Source organism: Brachyistius frenatus, unplaced genomic scaffold (assembly GCF_029030835.1).
Source record: "Brachyistius frenatus isolate BFR_SWC_R1_liver_20210118 unplaced genomic scaffold, ASM2903083v1 Contig_78, whole genome shotgun sequence".
Taxonomy (NCBI): Eukaryota; Metazoa; Chordata; class Actinopteri; family Embiotocidae; genus Brachyistius; species Brachyistius frenatus.
The window spans coordinates 1,060,931-1,075,283 of NW_027210677.1; the positions used below are offsets into that span (position 1 = coordinate 1,060,931).

Genomic DNA, 14,353 nt, shown 5'->3' on the forward strand with positions numbered 1-14,353 from the left:
AAGTCCGAAAAACAAAAGTGAAAAAAGTTAGCTTCTACAAGCAAGATATCAAAGCAGATCTCAAAATCATGAAGTACTTCAGAGAAACCCAAGCTGAAGCTTCTGGAATCTCAATCAATCAGTTCCCTGACAGAGCAACATTGAAAATCTTTAGGTAGAACTTTTAAACATGAATTATGTGCAATTTGGCATAAGAATATTTCCAAAATAGAATAAAAGGGCACTTAGCTGGCTACATTAAGAGTTTGCAATATGCTATATGTGCCACAGAGGGGTTTGCTCTGCCCTGAGCTCTGTCACAACCACTGTTCACTTTTTCCTATTTCTTCATCAAATAACTCAAAGACTGAGGAGATGATCAACACTTTCCTTGGTTGGGAGAGGCCTAATAGCCACTGCAACAATAAATAGAGCGACCATTTTTTTAAATCTAAAATCAGAGATTTTCTCTTCTCCATCTACTTTTAGGTGTACATTTTAGGTTCAAAAAAGGCAGAGTTGCTGTATTTATTTTTTAAGCAAAGAATAGGAAATCTTAAAAGAATAACATGAAAGCAGGTCGTTGTTACAGTGGGAGTCAGACAGTCTACAAAACAAATCCATTGCATCGATTGCACACCCTGGAAAATTGAGGACATTCCTACCTGTAGACATCATTATCCACAACTATACCCTCTGTCAGGTGAGGCCAGGTGGTTGCAAGATGAAGTTCACTACAACAGTCAAAAGCAGACAAATTATTAAATTTTTGCAAGAGATTAATGTATCATTTTTACATCAAAATATAAAAAGGTAAACACATAAGCATACGCTCCCACAAAAAGATACCAAAATAATAAAAGAAAACAACCTCCCATCCCCTACCTATATGTCAAAAGCCAACTAAGATCTCAATGACATGACAAGCACATATTACATCATCATGTCACATGCCATAAAGTTATCATATCTACTGTCCACACTAATTTGTTATTAAAACATCAGTTTTGTTGGTAATTTCCTGTTGGTTTTTGGAAGGTATTGTCATCAAAGTTACAATGTCTTTACCTGATTGGTTCCTCACATGCTCCAAATGGAACCTTCCCAAACTCCACCCCTCCTACTTCACCTCCAAGGAGTGTGTCAAAGTCTAGCAACAAATGATAAAAAAAAAATTAAAAAAAGTTTTAAAAAAAGTAGAAGAAATACATTTGTTGGGTATTTATGTGAACCAGGCAATGGTCACTGGGATCACCAAAGGCAATGGACATCAGTATGTACAAATATTTTGCATTATACAATGATGATATATTGAAATATAACAGAATTGCAAAATGTCCTTTAATTAATGTTTTCTTTAGCCACAACATTGTATTATTGTACTTTGAAACCATTAAAGCCCTGGTTTAAAACCATGAGTATGTGATTGTGATTACATCATGTGTAACGACATCATCCTCTGTTCTGAGTATACCTACCTGGAGGCTGCTGCGGCCACGAATGCTGCTGCCAGTCTTGGAGAATATAAGTAAAGCGAATGGCAATGTTGACAGGAGGTAGAGGGAACAGGGTGCAACCCTAATGAGGAAAACAGCTGTTACTATGGCTAATTGTGATCATTAAACCAGTTTTTTTTTTCGCACTGTGACATAAGATATACACAAGTCACATTTTAAAATATATATTAATTGAACTGTGTTTAACTATTTATGAAAACACTTTTTTTTTATTGAAAAAAACAAACATTTTTGGCAGTTTGAGACTCAATTATACAACATCATCTGAAGAAAAGAATCAAGTAAACTGATTACAATTAGAAAGTACACCCAAATAAGCAAATGTACCTGGAGATGCCCAAGACCCACTATATCAAAACCACCTATATCTTGCACACCTTTTCAGTAAGAAGGAATTCTGAGGAATCAGCAGTGAGGTGGAGTTGCATGTCCCTGGGGAAATTTCATTTGTTAAGGTGGAAATGGTCCTTAACAGCTTACAAACCGATAAAGCCTACTTTTGGGCAATACCATACTGTTATGAAAAATACATAAGTGAATCTTAGTGAGTGTAAAACTACTGAGAAAGGGGTTATGCCTATGCTCATAAAGGCTTTACTATGGGAAAATACTGATGTATGTATACATGACTATCCCTATATGGAGGCCTTGATCAAATGCTGTCTCGTTGAAATGAATTTAACGGGTTCCGTATATCAACAAGTTCCTGTTTGTTTTTCCAATTATCAGCACATATCCAGGAACTCTGCTAAAACAGAGACAAAATTTTAAAAAGGCTGTCTAAAGTATAGCTTTGTTTATTGCCTGAAACCTGATGTTAAAGGTGCCTGCCAACTTCCAACTTCTTTGTGAGCCTTAGTTGCAGAATATCCAGGACACATACCATGTGGATATAAGTGACTAGCTGTACCAAGTGGACATGAAAAGGAGGGGACATAGACCCTCAAAATGTCCTATAAGGACCTATAACAAAATTTGAAGTGAATAATTTAGGGATTAGAGTAACATGAAACCCTGGTGGCTTTGGCCCAGACTGTTAAAAGTATTACAAAGCGTTCAAAAACACTAGGTTGCGGACAGGGCCAACAGTCCAAGGGGACTCGCACACCCTTAGGACACACGCACAGAAGTCAGACACAAAGCAACGGAGAGCTTGTTGGAGTATATGGAAAAGCCATTAGGCATCAACTCAGAGAAAAGCTAAATATCCCTTCCTCTACAACCCCGTTTCCAATTTTTTTTTTTATTGTAAAATGGAAATAAAATGCAATGATTTGCAAACCACATGAACCATGTTCAAATGAAAATTTAACAGAGACAACATTAACTGTTGAAACTGAGAACTTGTATTGTTTTATGAAATATGCCAACAACACATCTCAAAGAAGCTGGGACAAGAGGATGTTTGCCACTGTGCTTCTTCACCTCTTCTTGTAACAACACTCTGTAAATGTTTGGGAACTGAGAAGCCCAGTTGCTGGAGTTTGGAGTGTGAAATGTTGTCCCATTTTTGCCTGCAGGATTTCAGCTTCTCAATAGCTGGGATTCTCTTTTTAAAGTCAATTATGTTACTGACCTGTTGCCAGTTAACAAATAATAAGTAGAAAGATGTTCGACCAGGTGATTTTTTTTTTTAGCATCACACAACTGTTAACGCTGTCCCAACTTTTTTGAATGATGTTGCTGGCATCAAATTCAAAATGAGCAAAATTATGGTATAAGAAAAGACATGTAGAAACTAAATCCTAATTTGTGAGGCAAACTGGTGTGTTCAGTTTGTGGAGGGACCATCCTTCTACTGTGGTTTAAGTACTGTTGTTTGGCTGGCATGAAAACAAATCTCCATCATATCATTCCTTGACAGTTTTTACAGTTTTAACCAAACAAACAAAGTGTAGTGCATTCAACTCTGTGTGTGTGATAGCAACCAAAAATCACTTGAAAAGAAGAAATTTATGTCGGTCCCTTGTCAGTTCATAAAGTTTGGAGGGGGACTACAATATACAGAGAGAAAGTGCAATTGTGTTTGATCAAGTTAAAGCTGGGTCACGTCAGTTACATATATGAAAAAAATTCTCATGTACCTTGCTCCTGAACACTTACTATCTTAGACTTGAAGATGTCAAGCAGGCCAGACAAGTGGTTGTATTGGCTAGGCACCTTGCGAAGTTGGACAATCTCAAAGTCAGTGCGCACACCTGGACCATGGCACTCTCCAGCATACATCCGCCTCCACTTCTGCTGGATCTGCACAAACACGGGCACCTGACTAAATGCATAAGATAAAAAGGAGCAGCCATTACTACAAAGACTTTAGTGTGTTCACTCATTCTACCTTATACCACTCATATTTAGCTGATGGTTCTCTCAACCAGCTTGATCCTATGAAGCTTAGTAGCACCAACTGAATCACAGGAGCTGTGTACACCTGGCATTATAAATCCATCCCGATCTATTCTTGATGTGATCAAATCACAAATGGCCAGCTTTAACCTGTCTGTTCACTCCAAATGATCACAAGTGGTCACTGGAGATGTCCAGTGACCACTTGTGATCAGCTCTCACTTTCCCCTTCTAAAAATATATAAGTAAATACGCACCAATAAGCAAAAAGAAAAGCACCAACAGAAAAACAAATAGGAGGTTAAAGCAACAAGCATTTAACAAAATGAGACATCTTTGCTCACTGAACCTCATTTCAAAAAGTGTTGTCTGTTGAAAAATAGAACCCCATTTCCACAAAAGTTGGGACGCTGTGAAATGTAAATAAAAACAGAGTGTGATGATTTGCAAACGTAAGCTTATATTTGAAAAATAGAACACAGACTACATATCCAATGTTGAAACTGAGAAATTGTATTGTTTTTTTGACAAAGCAGAATTTAGCTCTGACAATCAGTAAAACATATATTCAGACATACAACCTGAATAGATATGTAACAATAGCTTTTTTTTTACTATTTATTAGGGCTCGAGCAGCAAGTGGTCCACTTGAAATTTGGTCTGTATAGTCTTATGGCCTTCGTGGATGAAAAATAATTTTTAAAAAAAAAACAATAGGGCTTTCGCACCATCGGTGCTCGGGCCCTAATAATTTGTTTTCGTCGAACCATGGCGTGGTGGCCATTTTGAGTGTTTCGCCATTACATTAAACTTGTTGTAATTTGAATGTACATTGTCTGATAATCTTTAAACTTTACATGTTTGATGAAAGTACCACCCTGAAGACATTTTCATGGTAATATTCAGTTACAGACATAGCAACACCTACTGGCAAAAGGAAATTATATTTTTCATACTTTCACGTGCTTCTTCGAGCTAAATGATCACATCAGAATAGCCTTAAGACGTTGGTGATGATATATTTAGGAGCCCATGTGTTTTTGTCAAAGGGCGTCGCCATTGTGATTTTAGAAGTTTGATCTTTCACCATGACAAATGGATTTAACAGGAAGTTGACCTTTCAAAAGGGTGTAAATCGTAGGCCCACAAGCAGATGCACCAAGGAAAGACTCAAAAAAGAAACTGAGGTTTGTGTAATGCGTGAGTAAAAGCCCAAATATGAAGAAAACTCAAACATCTAACAGTCAAAATCTTTTACAAGTCAGTGTTGGAGACTGGTGGAGAATTATGCAAAGCACCAATAAAATGTTATTTCTGTGACAAGGGGCCATACTATCCTCATAGGCCAAAGATATACTTGCTTTAAACTACCGGGTTACGTGCACATGATGGCTGCCTCACGTATCCTGCATCTGTTTGGAGCATTGGCTTGCTCGCTCGCTCGCTCTCTCACTCTCTCACTCACGCTCTCACTAGTAGTCCCTAGTTACCAAGATGAAATATACATATGACCGATAAGAGCAGTTTAGCAGCGGCATAGAGATGTGACAGGATCAAGTACCTGCAAACCTACGTTGAAACAAGTCATAGACCATTATGTCCATGCACGGTAGAAAATTGTTGATTGCCGCCATGTTTATGGCTTATATCAGCCAAATCAGGATGTTCTAACAGTATCTATCTTTCTCTGGTGTGCCCTCTGGTATAGTCTTCCAGTAACACGCAGAGTACAGAGGCAAGTATGTGAGCAATAATGTTCACAATGCAAACGGTTGTGAATGCAAATGTATGGTTAAAAAAAGAAAGTATATCTCTGGCCATAGGCACATTTTTTACTAACATTTTCCACAGCAGAATGTTACATCTTAAATATAGGATTGAAAAAGCTCATTTTCCCTATCGTGTGGTTTAAGGAAACCCCTCTTCTCTGTATGCACTGTCTCAAAGAGTATCAAATGTTTGCTTGTCTAAATATGCTAAAAAGCCAACCACTTCTAGGGGATGTACTTATTTTATTTATATGACTGAAGCTGTAGGGATTTGACTGATCATTGCAGTAACACAGAAAATTGACAAAACATTTATGAGGAAGCATATGATAAAGCTGCCTACTGTCTTGAGTGATGAAAATGACTTACCAGCCACTGTTGGCCAGAGAGACAGAAATTGAGCTGAGAAGCAGATTGCATTTGGACTCGCTAATAATGGCTTCACAGTTTGTTCCAGGGGTGATGACCAAGAACTCTTGTATGCCATACCTGTCAACACATGCAAAGTTTCAGCAGAACATACACGTGAGCATTATATTTTTCTCTGCTTCACAACCTTTCTACACTATATTTATAGCAACTAGTTTGTTTCTCTAAATCATGGTGTATCCCTAAATTTTTTTCATAGCTGACATTAGTGTAATGATATGTTTGCTATTACCGGAATCAATTCACAAAATAGTTTTTTGTATTAAAAATGTTGTACAGTTCATACATACTAGAATCATCAGTTGATCTTAGAATAAAATGTAAGGACTATATAGGGACGTAATAACTTCTGTGTTTACAAAAAAGCATTTACCAGTTATGTTGGTCGCTATATTACACATTCCATGCCATTTTTTGGTATAGGAAAAAGACTGCAAGGTGACTCCAAGTAAATGCAGTTAACAACTTTAACTAGAATTATCACCTTGCAGTTGTATGCCTTTGCCAACCAGTCAAACTGCAGTTTACATTCATGTCTGTGCAAACTCATATAATTATGCAGTAAAGACTATGTGAAGGAATCACATGAATTACAGATGGAGTGAATAGGAAGGGGAGTGATGTCATATAGTGATATGTGGACAGAGAGAAAATATAGACAAGTAAGGGACTAGGGATGGGACACGATTTTTAAATATTGAAGTAGTTGTTATATAAAAATATATTAGTGTGTGTGTGTGACTATCGTTCTTCCTTATTTGCCAGCTAAAACTGTGTGCTGCTGTGTGAGATTAGATGACCCGGTGCAAACAGCAGAAACAAGCAAAAACGACTACAGCTGTCAGAAAGTTCTGTGGTACTCCTAAAAACATAAATGAATATAAGGTGCAGTCAAACTCTGCAAAACACTGACATTAGAGCGAAGCACTGAGCAGACGGCCCATCCACTGATCAGTAATTGATGGCCAGAGTTTGATGTTGGACACAAACCATGGCCAGTTTTACAAGTTGAAGGGCATTTTTTGAGCCTTAGTTACAAATAGATTCAAGCTAATTTCAAATAGTATTTTTGCCTGAAATGCCTATCCTTATAAAAAAAAATAATAATAATAATAATAATAACATTCTTTTGTTTTAAATGACAGATGTGAGTAGTGTGAGCTTCATCAATTGAAAATAAAAGAAATGCATACAGAAAAAAATCTATTTAAGCCATTGTGACACAAAATGTGTGAAGAGTGTCAATTTTTATTGTTTACATAAAAGAAGCTTTTTCAGCTGGTGAGCTCAGCTATGTGAACACATGTTACTAAACATGGGCACTTTCATTTTGTCAAAGTAGATCTTGGAGGAAAAATGGTTGGAGTCCCTTAGCCAAAGCCATGCTCCAAAATAAGTTTGGTGGTAGGAGTATAAACTTATCACTTATCTTCTGCATGTTAATTATGTTCCCTGGTTTTTCCTGGTTTGGCTTAGCATGAAAACATGATGAATGACTGAACTCACCATCTGACCAGGCAGTGGGCTCGGGGAGGGAAATCATTGTTCATACACAAAAGGTCCTGCATTGCCATGGGTAAGGCATCTGGACACGAGAAACAAACATGTTATCCTTCATCTTAACATCTGTCACACAGATACTTGCGCAGCAGAGCAGACACAGATGAACGTTACTCGAGTTGACGAACACTACATTTGTTACATGACTGCAAAAAATACCACACAATAAAAGCCCAAAATTAAGCTATCAGCCTCACAACTGCTGAATACCAGACCAGAATATCAGCATGTTTTTAAAAGCACCCTACCTGTGTCAACAAAAACACGCGTTTTTTGTTGCAACCACCGTGTCATTACACTAAAATTTGGAACAGATTGTATCTGCATATGTGGCTCCTATCATGAAGGAGGTTTGATGGTGAGTGGGGAGTTTTACTGGTAACACTACAATATATTCAGAATTCAAGGCGACAAGATTTTGCCGCAACACACCATCCCACCAACGTTTGCAAGTTGTGGGACAACCATGTGTTGTTTTTTTTTTTAAATACATAATGACCCAAAACACACCCCAAGGTTATCAATCGTAAGTATCGTAATACTTGCACATTCAAATATGGGTGTACCTTCCTCAAGTGTGTCCTTCCCATCGTCCCGCTCACATTCTTGTTTCAGGTAGTAGTGGGTTATGTAGAACTTAAAGTCGGCAAAATTAATATCCCTTGACTTCTCCCCCCAGGTGCCATTGGTGTATTCACCCTGTGTTTAAACAGAAAAGCATCATGACTAAATTAATGTGAAAAACATTTACTTTATTCAGCTAAATATTGAAAGATGAATGAGATCAGAATACCTTTTCTGGAGACAACTTCCTAGCAGAGTTCCCAGTCAGCTTCCAGTCATTTAGCACTTCTTCAACTCTGGACACAAACCTTGACATAGATAAATGGATTTTGCTCAGCGGTTGGGAATTGTTGGACATACACAGTATTCAATTATAGCATACATTGATAAGTGACTTTTGTTAAGAACCATCACATTGGAAATTGAGAAAAAAGCACTTCAGTCAATTAACTGACTGTCAGAAAAGTAATCAACAATTTAAATAACTAAACTACCAGTTGTCCATAGCACTGTGATAACATTACAATTCAGGAGCATCTTTCAAACACCAGTCTACCTTTCCATAGATTAATTATTTCAGGTTCACCGTTAAGTCAAATTTTAACAATAGCTTGACAATTTGGATTTCAGTTTTCAAGTTTGTATTGATCAAAGTATTTTAATACACGATTGATCTTTCATTGAAATTAAAACAAAAAATTATGCTGTGAAGATGTATGAAAATCAAATATTTACCCAACACATTTTTTACAGTTTATCAACTCTCAATTTTACCTTTGGAGCTGGTAGGCTGCAAATATAAATAACACCAATAATCAAAGCATAGGGGTTCTGCCATATCAATCAAGCTGATTTTTTTTTTAAGTGACAATGACATATACGGTAATGGATAACATTAAAATATAATTCTAATCATACCTGTCCTAGCTGGCTGCTGGATATGGGCTGACTATATAAGAAAATCACAGTACATTATTTTTATAAAAAGCCATAAAAATAGTCCAAAATGATCAGAAAATGCATCGGGTTTTTTTGTCAAATGACTGCCCTTTACTGCAGCTACAGCACTTAAGCCCTCCAGAAACCAAGGGAAAACCCTGTTATCAACAAACATGACAGAATATATGTCAAGAATCTTGAAAACGTTCAAATAGAAGTATAAATAAAATACATGGATTAAAGATCTAGTTTTTCATTAGCAAAACATCATTTTCAAGGGATGAAAAACTGGATTCTTATATATCCATATAAATATGGATATCTTGTATAAAAATATGTATTCTTTTGATTTTAAATGAGCAAAAAGATAGCCTAATGTTTATGGAGAACTATATTAACTACTTGCAGATGGTTGCATGCACATGGTCATTTTTGACCCGGTAACATTATTTCTGTTCCTTACAATTGAACATTACCGGAGGGTTAAGGTTGAGATAGGTTTAGGTTACATTTAGGGTACGTGTTGGGTTTAGCCAAGTAGTAATTAAGGTCAAGGTAGGCGAAGTCTCCAGGAAATGAATGCATGTTAATGTTGGGTCCCACTCTGTCATTGTGGCATCAAGACGGCACGACAAATACCCTACTGATCACTCGTAGAAATAGTTCTATCTTGGTGTTGCCGAAGCTCGTAATTTTGATCATCACAACGTCAATAGGCTCTCCTACCGTTCCCACTCGGACGCGGTGGTGAAATCGGTGATCTCAAAAACCTCTAACTCGGGCTGGAAGAGAAAAACAGGTTCAGTATGGACATAAATTAATTTCTCCTGTTGTGAGATGCGCGCTTCAACAATTGTGCCAACTTCCTGTACTAGGTTATTTTGCTTAAGAAACTCACGTCGTTGTCTGCGGCCATGTTGTCGCCCTGTTGTCGTCCTGTCGTTGTACTTGTTGTTCTTGTTTTAGGGCGGTTGGCATCCAGTTTATTAGCTCAATACCGCCACCTTCTGCTCCGGAGTGTGAATCAGACAGTACGTTTACTGTAATCTTTACTACCCACTCGTCCCCCACCCCAACCCAACATCACCGTGCTTATAATCCCTATCCAGCCTCCCACTCGGCACTTAATAACCCATTATACCCTATGGTAGAAAACTGTTGTAACATGGGCCGTCATCTATGAAAACCCAGTCAAACCAGCCAACGCTTGGATTATAAATGTGCTATCTGTGATGTTAGGGTACGGGTACTTGGAGAAGCCAGAAAGGAGAAAGAATTGTCCAGATATTACATTACATTGCACATTATATGAAATGCAATACTGTTATTGTAAAATTATGAATTATATATTTATTTATTTTTTTAGTTATTATATTGCATTTCACACACACATTCCCCCATTATAACCCAGTCAAACTTTCCAAATCTTACACATTATTATAAAAAAATAAAAAAAAAAAAAAATTAAACTCCTCAACAGGTGATTAGAAACTTTCAGTGGATTCCTGTTCAGGTGGACCCAGACAATGTTTTTGAAGAGTGTCAAGAAATATTACTGTAGAGTTATTGAGTTATTTAAAGGGAGAGTCTGGTAAGATCCAAATGACAAAATACACGTTGACTATGTCCTAATTTTAGATATTAAAAAATAAAATTCCTGAATAGAGGCATTTGCATTTCACACACACATTTCATATAACACAGTCAAACTGTCCAAATATTATGCATTATTATAAAAAAAAAAAAATTTAAACTCCTCAATAGGTGATTAGAACACTTCAGTGGATTCCTGGTCAGAATGACCCAGATTACGTTTTTACAGAGTATTAAGTCATTTTGCTGTAGAGTTACTGAGATATTTAAAGACAAAATCTGCATAAAATGACATTATAACACCTTGATTTATAACACATTATAACACTATGGCAAATGGGATAAACTACATGGTGTTGGACTTGGGCTCGTGAAAACAGGTGTCTGCTTACCTTCTTAGATGTGCTGGTACTGTTGTCACCGTTGACCAGATGTCCGCTGTTGGTTGCCTTTTTACCGCCTTCACTTCTCCGTCCTCATCATGTCGGGGTCACCAAATTGTTGGACTTGGGCTCCTGCTAGTACAAAGCCAATATGTGTCAGCCCCCAGTCCTGCATGTTCTTTAATGAGGCAATAGGAGAATATGTCAGGCTTCAAGATATTTATTTAACAGCAGCAGAATAACCAGTTTACAGAGCTCTGGGTCCAGACTATGTTTCCCTGACCACAACAGAGTATGTGTCAGTTTATGAAGTCTGACCTCCTGACTCTCCCTGACCTTCTTCTTATAGTCCAGACACCAAAAAGTCAAGTGTATTGATGTATCCTTTGTTGGTTGGTGGAGGTGGAGGTGGTGGTTGTCTTCCTTCACACCCTGGAGTCCTCCAGACAGTTGTCTGTTCCTGTTTATGCCTCAAAGAACAACAGTATGTGACCCCACAGGTTGCAGACCTATCCCTGTGACCTTTTGGTTTGGCACAGTACTTTCACTCTCATTCACACATTCACAACCACACCCTGTTGTCTGCACCTTCATTCACAAACACAGCCTTTCGTCTGCCCCTTAGGATTAATAGTTGAGCACAATGGCCAAAGTGGTTTCAAGTCACTTTGTCTCTGCAATTTCATAGAAAACAGAACATCAAATCTCACTTTCTCAGCCTAATGTAAAACTGCATCATAGTGCCACAGCCTAAACTAAGTGTTTATATAGAAATGTATTCATCAGTACTATGGCAAATGGGATAAACGACATGGCCAAAGTGGTTTCAAGTCACTTTGTGTGGACAATTTAACAGGAAACACAATGTTTCAAAAACAGCCTTATCTCAGCGAGAGAAGCTCAAATACAGCAAAAAACTGGATTACAGTGCCACGGATTAAACTGTGTTTACGAACAACTACTCAGAACTATGGCAAATGGGATACACTACATGGCCAAAGTGGTTTCAAGTCACTTTGTGTCTGCAATTTCACAGAAAACAGTATTTCAAATCTCACTTTCTCAGCCTAATGTAAAACTGCATCACAGCGCCACAGCTTAAACTAAGTGTTTACAAACAATTTCTTCATCAGTACTATGGCAAATGGGATAAACTACATGGCCAAAGTGGTTTCATGTCACTTTGTGTGGACAATTTAACAGGAAACACAATGTTTCAAAAACAGCCTTATCTCAGCGAGAGAAGCTCAAATACAGCATAAAACTGCATTACAGTGCCACGGCTTAAACTAAGTGTTTACGAACAAATTTCTTCATCAGTACTATGGCAAATGGGATAAACTACATGGCCAAAGTGGTTTCAAGTCACTTTGTGTCTGCAATTTCACAGAAAACAGTATTTCAAATCTCACTTTCTCAGCCTAATGTAAAACTGCATCACAGCGCCACGGCTTAAACTAAGTGTTTACAAACAAGTTTCCTACTCAGAACTATGGCAAATGGGATACACTACATGGCCAAAGTGGTTTCATGTCACTTTGTGTGGACAATTTAACAGGAAACACAATGTTTAACAAAAAAAGCCTTATCTCAGCAAGAGAAGCTCCAATACAGCATAAAACTGCATCACAGCGCCACGGATTAAACTGTGTTTACAAACAAGTTTCCTACCTAGAACTATGGCACATGGCCAAAGTGGTTTCAAGTCACTTTGTGTGGACAATTTCACACAAAACACAATGTTTCTCACTTTCTCAGCCTAATGTAAAACTGCATCATCACAGCACCACGGATTAAACTAAGTGTTTACAAACAAGTTTCTCCACTCAAAACTATGGCAAATGGGATACACTACATGGCCAAAGTGGTTTCATGTCACTTTGTGTGGACAATTTCACAGGAAACACAATGTTTTCAAAACAGCCTTATCTCACTTTCTCAGCTCAAATAATGCATAAAACTGCATCACAGTGCCATAAATTAAACTAAGTGTTTATAAAGAAATTTATTCATCAGAACTATGGCAAATGTGATAAACTACATGGCCAAAGTGGTTTCAAGTCACTTTGTGTGGACAATTTCGCAGGAAACACAATGTTTCCACAATGTCAGCGAGAGAAGCTCAAATACAGCATAAAACTGCATCACAGTGCCACGGATTAAACTAAGTGTTTACGAACAATTTTCCTACTCAGAACTATGGCAAATGGGATACACTACATGGCCAAAGTGGTTTCATGTCACTTTGTGTGGACAATTTCACAGAAAACAGTATTTCAAATCTCACTTTCTCAGCCTAATGTAAAACTGCATCACAGCGCCACGGCTTAAACTAAGTGTTTACAAACAAGTTTCCTACTCAGAACTATGGCAAATGGGATACACTACATGGCCAAAGTGGTTTCAAGTCACTTTGTGTCTGCAATTTCACAGAAAACAGTATTTCAAATCTCACTTTCTCAGCCTAATGTAAAACTGCATCACAGCGCCACGGCTTAAACTAAGTGTTTACGAACAAGTTTCGTACTCAGAACTATGGCAAATGGGATAAACTACATGGCCAAAGTGGTTTCATGTCACTTTGTGTGGACAATTTAGCAGGAAACACAATGTTTCCACAATGTCAGCGAGAGAAGCTCAAATACAGCATAAACCTGCATCACAGTGCCACGGATTAAACTAAGTGTTTACGAACAAGTTTATTCATCAGTACTATGGTAAATGGGATAAACTACATGGACAAAGTGGTTTCAAGTCACTTTGTGTGGACAATTTCACAGGAAACACAATGTTTCAAAAACAGCCTTAGCTCAGCGAGAGAAGCTCAAATACAGCATAAAACTGCATTACAGCACCACGGATTAAACTGTGTTTACGAACAAGTTTCCTACTCAAAACTATGGCAAATGGGATACACTACATGGCCAAAGTGGTTTCAAGTCACTTTTTGTCTGCAATTTCACAGAAAACAGTATTTCAAATCTCACTTTCTCAGCCTAATGTAAAACTGCATCACAGCACCACGGCTTAAACTAAGTGTTTACGAACAAGTTTCCAACTATAAACAAATTTATTCATCAGTACTGTGGTAAATGGGATAAAGTACAAAGTGGTTACAAGTCACTTTGTGTCTGCAATTTCACAGAAAACAGTAATTTAAATCTTAAACATTAGCTATCATCTCATAGTTCAAGCATTACCACTGTTGTGCATTAAACTTAATGCTTAGACGGAACATCTTTTTGTGAGATAAAGACATTTTGAACATCAGTTTGTC

General features: G+C 37.6%; 1 protein-coding gene across 3 annotated transcripts in view; it reads right to left on the reverse strand.

Annotated features, from left to right (window-relative positions):
• rab3gap1 (RAB3 GTPase activating protein subunit 1) overlaps positions 1-10,054 on the reverse strand; it is a 47,618-nt gene extending 37,564 nt beyond the window's left edge. For all 3 annotated transcript variants that reach the window (XM_069708775.1, XM_069708776.1, XM_069708774.1), the window contains exons 1-10: positions 9,999-10,054; positions 9,827-9,882; positions 8,391-8,469; positions 8,164-8,296; positions 7,544-7,622; positions 5,978-6,097; positions 3,600-3,765; positions 1,458-1,557; positions 1,048-1,129; positions 645-713 (exon numbers count right to left, since the gene is read on the reverse strand). In XM_069708775.1, the coding sequence (XP_069564876.1) occupies positions 645-713; positions 1,048-1,129; positions 1,458-1,557; positions 3,600-3,765; positions 5,978-6,097; positions 7,544-7,622; positions 8,164-8,296; positions 8,391-8,469; positions 9,827-9,882; positions 9,999-10,016 (902 nt within the window). In that variant the 5' untranslated portion in view covers positions 10,017-10,054. The remainder of the gene's footprint in view (positions 1-644; positions 714-1,047; positions 1,130-1,457; positions 1,558-3,599; positions 3,766-5,977; positions 6,098-7,543; positions 7,623-8,163; positions 8,297-8,390; positions 8,470-9,826; positions 9,883-9,998) is intronic.
• Positions 10,055-14,353: the final 4,299 nt, after the last annotated feature.